The sequence below is a fragment of the Cervus elaphus genome, chromosome 12 (assembly GCF_910594005.1).
Source record: "Cervus elaphus chromosome 12, mCerEla1.1, whole genome shotgun sequence".
Classification (NCBI taxonomy): Eukaryota; Metazoa; Chordata; class Mammalia; order Artiodactyla; family Cervidae; genus Cervus; species Cervus elaphus.
The window spans coordinates 26,382,705-26,399,473 of NC_057826.1; the positions used below are offsets into that span (position 1 = coordinate 26,382,705).

Below are 16,769 nucleotides of genomic sequence, written 5' to 3' on the forward strand. Positions count from 1 at the left end.
TTTGGTATTTTGCTATTTGTTTTTGTGTGTCTTTTGCCTCTTTTTGCTTCTAATTTCCTACATTACTGTTTTCTTTTGCATTTGAGTTTTTTTACAGTGTACTATTTTTATTCCCTTCTTATTCTCTTATATGTATATTTTTTGATACTTTGTGGTTACAATGGGGATTATAATTAATAACTAGATATTTTTTGAAGGTATAACTGCCACTTTTAATGAGTTGTATGATGGATACAAATGGGGAAGCCAAGATTAACAACAAGGTATTTGGCCTGAGGAATGAAACTGTGGGGAAATCTTTTAGTGGGAAGGAGATAAGCATAGGAATTTAAGCTGGTCAGAGGTGGAGATGGAATTGGGGATTTCAGATTTAGTCCTGTTACATTTGAGATGCCTTTTAGACACTGATCACATAAGCAGTTGGATACAGAAGTCTGAGATTCAGTAGAAATGTCCCAACTAGAGATGGAAATTTGAGTCATGAACGTATAGCTTATATATAAATCCTTGGGACTGTATGAAATCAATAAGGGAGTGAGCATAGATTGGGAATTGGGCTCACTGATACTGAGTTGTGAATTAAGGGGGGAACTAACAAAGATGCCTGAAAAAGAGTGGTCTATGTATATTTTATATATTTCTAATAAATTCTGTCATTTTTTAGGAAAGTATAATTCCACATGAATCTGTTTTCTTTCCAGTTATATCTAATTGAGGACAGTAGTCCTAAAATATTAGTAGTCCTAATTTTAGAGACAGTTCAATATAAAATTAAAAGGTAGTTATAATTTGAATATTCTTAAATATTAAATAAATCTGCCAGATGAATTGGTTATTATGCATCATCTTCCTCCCCCAACACAATCCCACTTTAGGAGTATTACTTTTATCTAGTTTATTTTTTATTGTCATTAAGACCTGTGGTTTTTTTTATCTGGTTAAAAGATTACTTGATAAGATACTTCTTTGCTTTGATACTCTAATTATACTGAATTCTGTTATTCTCCGGGGAGTAAATGTGAAAGTCATGTAATCAAAACTGGATCAGGTCTTCCCCCAAATATGTTTCTTTCCACAAAAGAAATCTAGGGAAATATTCTGAAGATGGAGACAAATGGCTTAAAAAAACATCAGCCAATCAATGAAAATAAAAATGACTTGTTCTTTTCCCAAGTTTTTGTCTTACCCTAAAGGTACCTAAAGGTACACTGGAATGGGAGAAATGCCTCTGCATCGAGTTTGATTGCTTTCCTCACTCTCCCATTTAAATTACCTTAGAGATGGTAAACCTGAATAAATGTGTATTCAGTTCAGTTCAGTTCAGTCGCTCAGTTGTGTCCAACTCTTTGCGACCCCATGGGCTGCAGTACGCCAGGCGTCCCTTGTCCATCACCAACTCCCACAGCTTACTCAAATTCATGTCCATTGAGTCAGTGATACCATCCAACCATCTCATCCTTTGTCGTCCCCTTCTCCTCTCGCCTTCAATCATTCCCAGCATCAGGGTCTTTTCAAATGAGTCAGTTCTTCGCTTCAGGTGGCCAAAGTACTGGAGTCTCAGCTTCAGTATCAGTCCTTCCAGTGAATACTCAGGACTGATTTCCTTCAAATGTGGATTGCTGCTGCTGCTGCTAAGTCGCTTCAGTCATGTCCGACTCTGTGCGACCCCATAGACAGAAGTCCATGAGGCTTCTCCGTCCCTGGGATTCTCCAGGCAAGAACACTGGAGTGGGTTGCCATTTCCTTCTTCAATGCATGAAAGTGAAAAGTGAAAGGGAAGTCGTTCAGTCATGTCCGACTCTTAGTGGCCTCACGGACTGCAGCCTACCAGGCTCCTCCATCCATGGTATTTTCCAGGCAAGAGTACTGGAGTGAGATGCCATTGCCTTCTCCAATGTACAAAAAGTTATTGATGGGAATTCTCTGTACATAACAGATAAAAGAAAAATTCATTTATTGATTCTCAAAAGCTAGGACTGAAGGTAGGGGATAAGGAACATTACTGAGCAGGAACAATGAAACTGAATTAAGTTAAATTCAGTAAGAATCAATAAATGAATTTTTCTTTTATCTGTCATGTACAGAGAATTCCCATCAATAACTTTGTACATTTTTTACTTCCTTATGGGGTCTAAGTAAAAAAAGAGCAAGAAGAAAGAATCACAGGAGACTTGTATGGTTGTTGTGGTGATAATTTTTACTTCTTTGACCCTCACTTGCTAGTGAAGAAAAAAAAAATTAAGACCTGAGTAGCTGCTACAGAGACTGAAGCCACTGTCATGGTCTCTCACCTAGAATATAGCAACAGCCCCCTAACTGGTCTTCCTTTTTCCACCCTTGCCCCCTTCCTGTCCAGTCTCAGGACACTGCTCTGCTCAGGACCCTGCAGCGTGGCTCCCCAAGGTCACATTTCTTACAGAGGCCTCTCGGGCTCTGCTTGCTCTGGTTGCCAGGACCTCTCTCACCTCTCCTCCTATCTGTTCCGGCCACACAAGCCTCCTTGCTGGTCATGTTTCCTCATTAGAGACTTTGTTCTTCCTGCTTCCACTCCCTCATGTATATTCTTTCCTCAGATACCTGGTTGATCAATTCACTTCCATCCAGTCTTGCCTCAAATCTTAGTTTGTCCATGTAAAGCCTACAATGGCTATCTTCTAAAACTTTAACCTGCCCCCAATACACTCCCATACTCCTTATGCTATTACTGTTTTAATTATGATAAGTGTGGTTATGCTGTACTAATGATTTAACCCTGAAAACAGATGAACAACAAAAGCGTCTTTCTCATCTGTGCTTCATATCCGTTATGGGTCAGCATGCAACTCTGATCCACTTGGAACCTCAGAGACCCGGGGTGAGGGAAGTTTGCCTATCTGGTGATACGCTCAGCGTACAGCCTCCAGTATCACATCTGTAGGAAAGAGCATTCATAGGATGATTAAAAGTGGCACACGTCACCTTTGTTCCCAGTTCATTGGTCAAAACCAGGCACATGGCCCCAGTCTCATTGCAAGAAGAGCACAAGGAATATTTGATGAACATTACTGTTTCAGCTCTGTGTGCGTGCGTGCATGTGCGTGTGCACACTCAGTTGCTCAGTTGTGTCTGCCTCTGTGACCCTGTGGACTAGTGCCCACCAGACTCCTCTGTCCGTGGAATTTTCCAGGCAGGAATACTGGAGTGAGTTGCCATTTCCTTCTCCAGAGGACTGTTTTAGCACCTTTTTCCTTTTTATTTCCCCACAGTACTTATTATTCTTTATTATATAATTTTTATATTCTATATAAAGTATCATTTATATATTTACATATCATATAATTTGCATATTTTATGTTTATTATTAAGTTGCCTTTCCTCAGTAAGAATTTAAACTTATTCTCCTAGAAAACCTCACTACTTAAAACTTCTTAGACATAAACCTTTCTTCACTCACTCCTACTGTTTGTAATGTCCTCTGTCATTTTTACCCTGTGCTTCTCTTTTTTCTGTAAAGATTAAATCCTACTCATCTTTTGAGACAATGTGAATCATACTTAGTTTGGGAAACTTTAAAGATCCATCCCTTAGACTCCCCCTATCATGGCACTTACCCTCCTTACAGGATTACTTGTCTGACTGCATCATTAACCAGGTTCCTCATGCATATCAGAAAACATCTGAAGGAATACCTGGAACCTAGAAAAGGATCTATAAGGATCTGAAAAAGACCATATCAGTAAGGGTGAAGAGATGACAGAATTAAGAAATATTCAGAAAGTAAAATCAGTAAGACCTCATTATTGGTTGAATATGAGGGATAAGGAAGAAATCAAGGATAATACATACTTCTCATGTAGATTATGATGCTTCCAAATGAAATAGGGAAAATGAGAGGAGGAACAAGTCTTGTTGGTAGGATGATGAGTAGGGTTTGAGGTATGATGGGTTTAACGCCATAATGATCTCAAGTTGGAGATATGTGCAGAGGCTGGCTAAATGGTTCTTAATCCAAGGACATGCATAGGTCTTCAGCATGCTGAGTAATAGAAGACAAGGTGAAACTGCCGGTTAACTACTAAGGCCAGAACCCTTAGTTATACTAATGTTTAAGGAACAATGAGGAATATTTTCTTGTGTGGAAAACAGAGAGAAAAATAGATGGTGAAAGGGGAATAAGAGTGTGATGCTTTCAAAATCAAGGTATTTAGACATTCAAGAAAAAATATTTGGGCCATAGTAAATGCAGTGTGAGTGAGCTAAGTTGCTTCAGTTGTATCTGACTCTTTGTGACCTTATGGACTGTAGCCTGCCATGCTCCTCTACCCATGGGATTCTCCAGGGAAGAATACTGGAAGTGGGTTGCCATGCCCTCTTCCAGGGGATCTTCCCGATCCAGGGATTGAACCTGCATCTCTTATGTCTCCTGAACGAGCAGGCGAGTTCTTTATCACTAGCACCACCTGGGAAGCCCCTAGAGAAATCAAATCAAAACAACTATGTACTAAATCTTGACCACTCTTGCAGCATTACTTAACTCCTTTCTTTTAACCTTACTTCTTATTGAACCAGTTTGAATACTTAATGAATGGAACCATCTTGGCTTCAATTTCATTGGGAAATTTGAAGTAATCAGGCACAAACTGTCTCAAATGTGCCCCCTCTTCTTCGTTTACAAACTTAAGACATGCACAAACATCAGTCATTTCCTTCTTCCCTCTAGTGTTAGGAGCTTCAAAGTCACCTCTGGTTAGTACTAGAGGTGTGCCATTGACACTGAAGTGAAAGTGAAAGCCTCTGTCGTGTCCGCCTCTTTGCGACCCCATGGACTATACAGTCCCTAGAATTCTCCAGGCCAGAATACTGGAGTGAGAAGGATCCCCCTTTCCACTTCTCCGGGGGATCTTCCCAACCCAGGGATCGAACCCAGATCTCCCACATTGCAGCCAGATTCTTTATCAACTGAGCCACAAGGGAAGCCCAAGAATACTGGAGTGGGTAACCTATCCCTTCTCCAGCGGATCTTCCTGACCTAGGAACTGAACCAGGGTCTCCTGCATTGCAGGCAGATTTTTTACCAACTGAGCTGTCAGGGAAGCCCAACTGATACTAAAAGTCATCTGCATTTTAAGTTTTCCCCCTTTTTATGCCTTTCTGCTTCCAATATCCCACCAAAGTTTTTTGTAATATAGTTGCTATTTGAAATTATTAATGGACAAAAAATTACATGGTGTTTAACATTGAAAGGAAGATGGGGAAATGGCAAACGGTAGGCACTGATGGAAGTGAGAGGGAGATAATGCCTCCTCCCCAGGGAAGCGATGACACTAAGCTGGACCAGAGTCAGGTGCTTTTCCAGAGGCACTTTCATTGTGTAGTGATAGTAAAAGTATGTCTTTTATTTGTTTTTCTTCTGTAGCAGGCCAGTGATTGAGTCTTTACTGTAGAAGCAAAAATGAGACAGTTCCCACAATGAAGACTGTAGAAACATTAGATTTGATTTATTTGTTCATTCATGCGAAAGTATTTCTTGAATGTCCACTATGTGCCATGCGTAGGCTTAGGTGCTGGAAATATAACAGAAAGTAAACACACATACTTCTTGTTCTCCTTGAGTTTTTATCTGCTTGTTTATATTTAGCCTGATTTACCTAACTAATTTTACTTTTTTTTTTCCCTTCAGTATCCTCTCACATATGGACTGATTCTTATTCCCTGCTGGTGTTCTCTAGTTTGCATAAGTAGAATTTACATGGGAATGCACTCCATTCTGGTAAGGAAAATGTTGTGTTCATATTGCTTTGTTTTTTCTAAAATCAACACGCAATTTTATAATTTTTAATCATTTTTAAACTTACTGGAAGCTTAAGTGAGAAAACATAGTTATTGTAAATCTTTTTTTCTTGCAAAAATAGCAACAGGATGTTTTGCAAAGTTTTAAAGTAGTTATAATATATATATTTCACAGAAAAAGTTCCCAGCAATCACAAGAACCAAGTATTATTCAGGATAACAGTTCTCTCTCCTTCCAGGTTCACTTTTATCTTCTTTCTCATTTTCTTCTATGCTTTTCCTACTGCTGAGTCAAAACTGACAATGTAAATACAGACACCAAGGAGCTCTACTTGTAAGTGAAAACCCAGTGAATAGAAATTAGATGAACAAAAACTGCCCTGGTGCCACTTGTTTTTGAATATTAAACTCTAGTTTTCTTCTTTCCCAACAGTATTTTAGGGCTTACATCAGATATTTTATTTTGAGAATGCAATTCAGTTTCAAAAGCAGCGGCACAGGAACTCTTATCTTTCAGCTATACCTGCTCACTTCCCTTCCTGTTCATCTGACTGACATTCCCTACTTCTGGCCCGCACCATCTCTAACTAGGGACTGCAGCAGCTTCTTAATCAGTAGCTCCACTTCAAGTGTGACACTGCTCCGTTCAGTGTTTACTGTTGTTGTTTGTAGTTTACTGTTCAAAACACAAGTATGATGCCATATTGAATGCCCTATGTTTGCTCAAATGTGAAGGGTGCTTTTTATCTTCACATTGTTAGGAATGCCTTAACCTCCACATGGAATGCTGTTTTCCCTTTCTTTGTTTGCCTAACTATCAAATCCATTGTTCATGACTCACCAGAAAATATTATCTCCTAAAGCCTTGTTACGTTCTCCATCTTTCCTTTCTAAAGACTGGATAGGTGGCCTTTCTCCCAGAACATCTTGAGCATAATTCTGGCATAGCACTTATGCTGAATTTCAGTTGCTTTTTTATTTTTCTGTCATCCCCACTAGACAACAAGCAATATGAGAAAAATAACTCTACCGTCATGTACAGTGTGGTGTCTCTTAGAACACTTTGTGAAGGTATTATGTATTATATTATAGATAAAGAATCATGTGCTTGCTTCGGCAGCACATACACTAAAATTGGAATGATAAAGAATAAGAAGGAAGATGGAGAGATAGGGATGAATTCACAGAATCCAAAAATTTATAAAGGGTTATATCAAATTTTTCTTGTCCTTAACAAATGAACACTTTTAGAATTTTCTACTCATAAAAATATCTCATTTCATAGCTGAAAAATATTGGATTTCTGTTTCTTCCTCAGATTACTTACCTCCAGCAGCTGCCCCTTCACTAGTAAATTTATGAAAGTCCCAAATGCTAAGTTAGGAAGCAAACTATTTGTGTTTTTTTTAATAATTATTTATACTAATGCAAATTATGAATTGACATATAATTTTATCTTTCTGACTAGTCTGTACTAATTTTATAATAGACCAATTATCACCTTTTTATAGCAAATCTAATATTAGTCACAAGAAAATGTTTTCCATCTCTGTGCCTCATTACAGTTATTCCCTTCCACTCCCAATTAACAATATGTCACCTGAAAAACTACCAAAAGATTATGAACTAAGAATGATAATATTATCCCTAGATTCATTATCATCATAAAAAAGGAATTAGAATCTTCTTATACTGAATATATAATCTCAAACATGCTGTTGTTCAAAGGAAATATATAGTGGATTGATTATTCAAACTGAGTTCAGTTCATGTTTTTGATACTGGATAGCATCTGTTCTTCAGTCAACTGAAGTAAAAACAATATTGATGTATTATTAATTATAAGTCTGATAACCTAGTCTTTTTTTTTTTCTTGTTCTTTTGGCCATACTGCATGAGTTGCAGGATCTTAGTTCCCAGACCAGGGATTGAACCTGGGCCTGGGCAGTGAAAGCATGGAGTCCTTATCACTGGATCACCAGGGAATTGCCCAGCCATAGTTATTTAATTATTCAAAAGCATCCTGTCCCATAGAATATGTTTATCAGTTTTATTCTGACTGGCTACTCAATTTTATTATGTGTATTATTACAAGTTGTTTTTCTTTTACAAAAGTAAAATCACAGATGACTTGCAAGCATTGTAAATTATGTTCCTGTGTTACAACCTTTATTAACATTAAGAAGAAAGTTCTAGTAATGCAGTTTAAATAATTTATAAGGAACACTTCATTCAGTATTTCCCATATGCTTTGTTTTTATTATTACAACACAAAGAGCAACACTTAATTTATTTTTAATGCCTACTTTACTAAATGGCTTCCCAGATGGTGCAGTAGTAAAGAATCCTCCTGCCAGTGCAGAAGATACGGGTTTAGTCCCGGGGTTGGGAAGATCCCCTGGAGAAGGAAATGGCAACCTACTCCAGGATTCTTGCCTGGAAAGTTCCATGGACAGAGAAGCCTGGCAGGCTGTAGTCCATGGGGTCGAAAGAGTTGGACATGACTGAGCAACTGAGCGTGCACACACTTTCCTAAATAGATTTCCTTAATCTCCAGAAAAATAGAGGAGTACTTCCTCCATTTTTCCTTTATTTTCTATCAAACCTAGCTCTGAAAATGTCTTAAAACACAAGCCATTTAAAAATTACCGAACTAAGTGCTTGTCAGATTACTAGTTTATTTCTACATTAGTAAAATTATGAATATTTTATAATTACATTTACCTAAAATTGTACTAAAAGTTTATTTGCCTATATGTGGAAAGTTTTTTAGAAAAGTATTATGAGATCCTCAAGTAGTGTGTACCTTCATAACCCATTTTTATAACAAGATATAAGAATCAAACTAATCAAACAACAGCACAAGTCCTGAAAACATGTTACAGAGAAAGATCCAGAACAGTAAACACTAAGAGTTTTAATAGTAGTTATTTCTGAGTAATAATTGCTTGTTATTTTTTATCCACATTTTCTAGTTTTTCTGTACTGAACATGTACTAAATTTGAATTTTAAAGATAAAAATTTCTTTAAAATAAAAAATTTTAAAGATAAAAACAACTTACTAGTTGTTTATAATGAAGAATGATGCATTCCAGTAATATATTTTGTTGTTAGAAACCCTGTTGGCATCACTGACATGTTGAATTAGAATCAGGACACCTGAAATATGTTATAATTAAAAAAAAAACACCAGGAGCGGACAGAAGTCTTGAATTCTAGTCTCAGCCAATCACTAGCCTCTCTAGTTCTATATACTGATTGGGAGAAAAGAAAAGAAAAGGCAATTCCAGATTTGATATGTAATAAATCTTTATTGAATTTATGGTATTTGATATCCTCTACCATAAATTTGATAACTGTGAATATTCCATTCATATATGTAATTATTAACTTTTACAGCAGATTTGTTATCTATAATTAATTTGAGTATCTAAAGTTATTTGCTTTCTTTTTGGAAAATTTGCTACTTTGAGTTCTTTGTTACCTTTAACATCAACTTTTCTTTATCACATATTTTGTGCTGTAACGCTTAAAATCACTTAGTTACACATTTTAATGTTGTACATTAAATTGGTATCACAATGACAGCCACCATGTTTATGTTCTGAATTCAGTCATTCTTCTTTTTGGTTCTGTAGCATGGAAATTAAATACACCCTTTTTATCCAGGTAATAGCGTAAATAATTAATGACAATTAGAAAAGGAGGCAGATTTGTATAGAGTCTTACAGTAATTAAATTTAATATTCATAGAACTATACAAAAAAAGTAGAGGACAGCAAGATTGGATGTTTTATGTCACACTGAAATATACTTCCAAAAATATAACTGCTATTATATATATCTAAAGAAATCATGTTAATCAATAAGAAAAAGAAAATCCAAAGTAACAGTTGCCCTAAAGACACAAATATATCTTGCATATAAAAGGAATAGCCCATGGACTTATGAAATAATGCTTAATTAATAATCACAGAAATGCAAATTAAACATCAAGAAATACCTACTGATGGAATCTGAATTTCTGTAAACATTTTGGAGATTATTTTATTGGCTTATAAAATTGAACGTGCACATATACTTTGATTCCGCCTTTCCATTCCTAGGCACCTGTCCTGGAGAAACTTTTTTAGACCCATACAGGGAACATCAAAAGAAAGAACATAGTAACATTGTTTAAATTCCTGGTTGGTTTAAGAATATATACCAATTAAGAAAGCATTCAAGCTCAGCCCTAACCAGTGAACTAATCCAAAACCTGAAAACAACCTAAGTGGCTATCAGTGGGAAAAATAGATAAATATGTTATATAATCACACAAAATATTACATACTTGGGAAAGTGAATGACCTATAAACTACATATGATGAATGAATCTTTTTTTTTTTTTTTTTTTTTTGGATGAATGAATCTTAAGAGTTTAATGTTAAGTGTGAAAAGCAAATCAGAGGAGACTACATATTGCCTAACATTTTTATAAAGCTCAGAAAGAAGCAACACTTGGTAATGTTTTGTTTGGAGATATGTGATAAAACAGTTTTTATGTATATTTTGAACTGGGGTGTAATTGTTTTACAGTGTGTGTTAGTTTCTGCGGTACAGCAAAGTCAGTCAGCTGTGAGTGCGCATAGGTCCCCTCGCTCTTGAGCCTCCCTCCCACCGCACCCACCGTCCCGGCGCCCTAAGCCATCGCAGAGCGCTGAGCCGAGCTTGCTGTGCGCCACGGCAGCTTCCCACGAGCTGCTGTCCGTCTCACACGTGGTAATGTGTGTGTCAGTCCTACTCAGAGCAGGTGTCCAGTCAGTACTCAGCGTCATGCAGAGTGATAGAACTAGCAACCAGCATACCAACAGATTCCAAGTACTTCTTATAATTTCAGGTACACTCTACGTATTTGATTTCTATGTACCAAATGTTACATTATAACAATAATAAAAAATCTTAGGACAGAAAAACATTAAGCCACTACTCTGTTGCTTAACTGTATTGAATGCTATTGAGAAGTAACCATTGTTTTTGGCAGCATAAAGGTCACTAGTATCTGTGAAAAGAATGGTTTCAATACAGTGATGAGTTTAGGAAAAAATAAGGAAGTGAGGAAGTGGAGACAGTGAATGTGTGCGATTTTTTGGATAAATTTTTCAGTGATGGTTAATCCCAGGGTTTGGTTTTGTTTGTTTTAAGGTGAAAATTTCAGAATAGTTTTGTTCATGTCAGGAATGATTTGGAAAGGAAGATTCTTTTAATAACAGCTTTATTTCCTCCAATAAACCATCTTCTGTCATACATTTTTGATCCCCTTTGCTTCTCTCTTACATTCAGATCATCAGTAAGTTGAAGTTAGTCAACTCTAATTTTAAAATATTTGACTAAACCCATCTTATGTGTGTCTCTTCATATGGACACATCTAGGTGAGTCACTGTAGCAGCCTCTAACTTGTGCCTCTAGTGGTCTCCTGTCTTCCATACTTTACCCCATCATCTATTCTCTACACAGTTGATGGAGTGTTCTTTTATAAACATCAGTCAGATTTTATTACACTCCTACTTGGGAATCTTTCTTTCAGGCCTCCTGTCGCTTTTGAAATAAAATGTGAAGTTCTTCCCTAACTTACAAGGGGACCTCTGTCTGTCTCTTGGATCTCATGTCACATCTCTCTTTCTTACTGTTTGAGGCACACTGGATTTCTCTCAGTTCTTTGAACTTACTAAGTTCTATTCTGCCTCAGTACCTTGGTACTTGGTTATTTCTTCAACCTGGGACACTTTTCCTTAAGGCTAAAGATAGGGCTGACTCTCTTTTGGAATCAGATCTCTGCTCAAGTGTCACCTCCTCAGACAGATTTCCCTAATTGCTCCTAATTGGGCCTATCCCATTGTCTTATTTTAGTTGCTTTATAACAACCCAAAATGGTAATATTTATCTACTTTTTATTTACATGGTTATTGTCAGTCATCCCCACTAAAATGTAAGCTCTATGGCAGTAGGTATCTTCTCAGTTTTTAAGCAATATATCCTTAGCCCCTAAAATAGTGTCAGGCACATATAGGTACTCAGTAAGTATTTGTTTAGTGAATTAAGAAAAAATAGGCTTTCTATCCTCTTTAGTCATGGAAATAATTACGTGTTTAGATGTGTAATTACTATATTAAATACATGAAGATGAAGTCTTAAAATAAGCCTGGTTGATCCTTGAACAACTTAGAGGTCAGTGTAGTGAAAAATCCACCAATAATTGTAGTGTGCCCTTCATTCACTTGGTTCCTCCATGTCCACAGTTTCTTCTGTATCATGTAGCACTGTACTGCTGTTTACTACTGAAAGAATCAGCTCAGCGGATCCACACAGTTCAAATCCAGGTTGTTCAAGGGTCAACTGTATACTGCTTTTCTCAGAAATCCTAACTGCATACTTTAAGCTAGTTTATTGTTCAGGATTTGAATATAAAATTTGTGTATAGCATATCTGTATTAACTTATAAAAGGGCAGAACTATAAAAACATAATCATTTTATTATTATCAATAAATCTTTTTAGTGTAATGGTTTTAGTATCTACTATATATTATATAAAGCTTAATAATGTGACATTTTAAAATGTATGTTAACATTTGAAATGTGAAATATATACTATTCTTTAAATGCCAAACAAAAATATTATACTAAACAACTGTGCTTTTTTCTTTTCTCAGGATGTTATTGCCGGATTCCTATATACCATTTTAATCTTAGTTATCTTCTATCCATTTGTGGACTTGATTGACAACTTCAACCAAACTCACAGATACGCTCCATTAATCATCATCGGGCTTCATTTAGCCTTGGGGATCTTTTCTTTCACTCTTGACACCTGGAGTACATCGCGGGGAGACACAGCTGAGATTCTGGGAAGTGGTGCAGGGATTGCATGTGGATCTCATTTTACCTATAAAATGGGTCTACTATTAGATCCTCCTCTGGATATATTACCTTTAGCTAGGCACCCCATTTCAGTGACTCTGTTTGGAAAAGCCATATTGCGGATATTCATAGGGATGCTATTTGTACTAGTGGTCAGAGATATAATGAAAAGGATCACTATTCCTTTAGCCTGTAAAATCTTCAATATACCTTGTGATGATATTCGAAAAGCAAGGCAGCACATGGAAGTTGAACTTCCTTATCGGTATATTACCTATGGAATGGTTGGTTTCTCTATCACATTTTTGGTTCCTTACATATTTTTCTTTATTGGTATCTCTTGATGGAGAAATACTGTTTATGATAAGAAAGGAGGGTATCAGTTACTGATATCTAAAACCATATTCTAGTTAAAAGCCAAATCAGAGTTAGGCTTTTGCAGGAATTTAACTTAAATAATTATTTAAGTAAATTCTTAAGAGTCGGTGCATTTTATCACTGCACATCCAGTTATTGTTTTAGGTGAGCTGAGCTATTACAACATTGAGAAAATGATAAATACCATTTGGAATGTTCATGTAATATTTGGAGAGTTCTGTGTTGTTATGGATTCAAGTTATATAATATATATTAAGGAACATAATATAAAATTATGTATCTAATATATATTATATATAAATAATATACCTAAGTTTTTTTGAACCATGGGGGTGTATTATAAAATCAATAATAATATGCAAACAGTTGTGCCTGTGTATTTGGACTTAATACAGGTATGTTATTAACTCATATATTTAATTTTTATTTACAATGGGAACCATTTCCTAATCTAATTGTGTAATTACTAGACCAGAATTCATATGCTACCACATATTAATTTACTGCCTCTTTTTACACTGCCATCATCTTTCATGTTATCCATGATGTTGAACATAGGAGGCATTTTTAATGGACCAAATTTTCCAAAAAATTAGTTTTTGAATTCCTTTTTTTTTTTGTTTTCCAGTTCTGTGCACTGTGTTGAATGTATTTTATTTGCAGTTGTTCTGGACATTAGTTTAATAAGTCAGGTACTGAATTTTATTGCTTGCTAATTGTGCCTTTCTGTTGCTGAATTAAGAAATGCCATGTATACTGTGATATAAAAATAAGACTAACTTTATCTTAAGTTACATATAATCAGACAAATATTTAAAAAATATCTGTCAAGCGAACAGGGCTAGAAGTAAACAACCTTCAATTCTTTAGCCTTTGTTTAGAAAGAAACGTGGAACGGGCTAAATTTTCTCACTAATTTATTGGGAACCTAAATGGATAAATATCTCCATTTTTATAGGTATTTTTCTGTGCATTGTAAGTTACAGGAACAAGATATATTTTTTGTACATTGTCTTGATTGTTTATACTACAGGTAGATAATTCCAATGAATGGAAATGTACTTGAACTTTATAGATGGGACAATGCACATGTTTCATATATAAACAAACCATTTTTCTAAATTATTTGGAAGGGATTGGATTTAGCAGTGTTAACTTTTAATACCCATTTAGTAGCTACTTAACGGTAAATTACAAAATTTAAAAGTATCAGAATTTTAGATCTTATTTTTTTCAACCTTTTATTATTTTCACAGTGGAAAATTTGAGTATAAATATTAAACTATTCTTTATTCTGTCCGTGCCTTTATATTTTGAAGTGTAATTGTAATTAGGTTAACATTAAATTTATTTGTATTAAGTTTTTCATAAAGAAGAGAATTAACTTACCATGTAAATGAGCATCGGGTATGGAATTACTGACTTAGTGCAATATCTGTCTGATTATCCAGAGATATCAACTTAAGATGTTTCTATTTTGGGCAACATAACTATTTGAGCTCATATTTTTATAACTGAGAATTTAAAGACATGGTAATTTTTGACAATAGTGCATCTGATAATTGTAAGTAAAGTAACTAAATTTACAGCCTTTACTTATTAGTTAACAGAAAACCAAGGCACTTAGGAGCATACTGGTACGTTGGAAAATGTGCAAAGAACTTTTCTTTCAAAATGTGTTTACTGAATTGAATTTTAGGGACTATTTCCTATAATTTGGGTCTCTGCTATCTTATTAATTTTTATATCTAGCTTAAAAGTATTTGAAAATATTCCATTTCTTTGTGATTTATTATTTTCTGTCCTATGGTAGTTCCATGCTAAATGTATTTTAAAATAAAAGCCAAATTCAAGATTGGAGGGTGTTTTATTTGCCTTCTATGCATTTGTTTCTGTATTTCCTGGTAGAAATTTATGAAATATATCTAGTATTTTCATTCTAGCAGTCTTTTCCTGTGAAGCATTTCATTCAATATAAGTACTGTTTTTAGTAATAGAAGACATTGAAGAAATTCTTTATGGTTCATACTGACTTTGGGCTCTATATATGATCATTCTGACATTGAACTTTCAGTGAAAAGTTTCATAACTTTATTTTTAAAACTTATGCCTAAAACATGTTTCAATAAAATCCATGATTAAGTATTGCAGGTATTTGGTTGACTGCTAATCCATTAATTCAGGCTCATAATACTAGGAACAGGTACCTTTTCAAGCAGAATAAACATATGAACACTTCATTTTGTTATTATGAACTGTCATAATATGAATTGTAAAAACTAGGGCTGCCCATAGGTTTTTACAATCTAATTTTAAAAACCTAATATAAAGTGGTACTACTATAGTAGATTTATATTAATTTTACTTATTAGCTTTCTTTATAAGTAATGTTTATTAAATGTATCTTTCAAAGAATATAAATATTAATTCAGTGGCATATAATTTAAAGCAAATTTTCATAAAATGTTTGATAAAGATGAATAAATACTAAAATGTTTTTGAGTGTTTTAGTAAATAAATACTTAAATGTTTTTATTTTTGTAATCACAGAATTTTATGTGGCAAAGACTTTTTATTACTAAAGCAATTTTATTCTTGTTAGCAAAGAATATTTACTCTTAAATTTAAAACCAGCTGTTTAATCTGAACATCAATAAGGGTCAATTTTAAAAATTCAACTTTATAGTTGAATTAGTTTTTCTGAAAGGAGTTTTTGTTGTTTGCTGCGGAGATTATTTTGAGAAAGGGCAGCAGCAATGGTTTGAGAAAGAGTAATTGGGTGTAGTGAATGTTACTGTGTTGATTATTTTGTTAAATTTTGGTCATGTTCTTCCAGTTTTTGCTCTTGTACATAAGTTAAAAAGAAGACTTTTAAACTTGAATTTTAAATAACTTTTGCAGTTGAATTTTAATGGTGGTTACATAAGCCTACTCCTTCTCCAGGAAATCTTCCCAACCCAGGGATCGAACTGGGGTCTCCTACACTGCAGGCAGATTCTTTAACAGCTGAGCTACCAGGAAAACCCTGAAGCTATAAATAGCACAATAAAAAAAAGTTTCAACATAACTACAAAGGACATTTTAGAATGCTCTTCATTTTTAAGCATACCAGACCACTTCAACTTTTATAAACAAAGCATTCCACATCTTCCTTGTGAGACATACAGGAGGGAAAATTCAAAGAAAAATAAAAGAAATATTTTTTAAATAAAAATGTTTACAGAAGTAAATGCTAACTTTTTAACGCTAGCTGGTATTTCCTAATTTGTTCTTCTTTTTTCCTTTCACCATGTTTTGTCTTAGTGTATTTCCCATGGATGTCTAAAAGGCCCAGCTCCTACTATTGTAATCGGATGTGACAGGAATCTAATGGGTAATTTTAGGAGTATTTTCCTGTCAGTTTCTTAAAGCCAAATAACTTTAAGATTGCTTTATGACCTATGCTAACAGACTGTATCATGATTGTCTACGGCATCATTGGGTTTATTTTCAGTCTCAAATGTCAAAGTTCATTATCTCAGCTTTTAAAAATTCATACATTTACCTATTATGCTGTTTGCAATATTTGTTTTATTTATTTATTTATTTTATTATTTGTTTTATTTAATAAATATTTTTAAAATTTCTTTTGTTACATAATGATATTTTCTTGTGAGATGTAAAATGGATTATCTTTTTAAAAAATAGTTACTACAGTAATATTACCTCACGTTGCATGAATA

The 16,769-nt window shown here is 34.7% G+C and overlaps 1 protein-coding gene across 1 annotated transcript in view; it reads left to right on the forward strand.

Annotated features, from left to right (window-relative positions):
• Positions 1-15,194, forward strand: part of SGPP1 (sphingosine-1-phosphate phosphatase 1) — a 42,232-nt gene extending 27,038 nt beyond the window's left edge. The window contains exons 2-3 of the mRNA XM_043920500.1: positions 5,660-5,749; positions 12,462-15,194. Coding sequence (XP_043776435.1) covers positions 5,660-5,749; positions 12,462-13,013 — 642 coding nt within the window. The 3' untranslated portion in view covers positions 13,014-15,194. The remainder of the gene's footprint in view (positions 1-5,659; positions 5,750-12,461) is intronic.
• Positions 15,195-16,769: the final 1,575 nt, after the last annotated feature.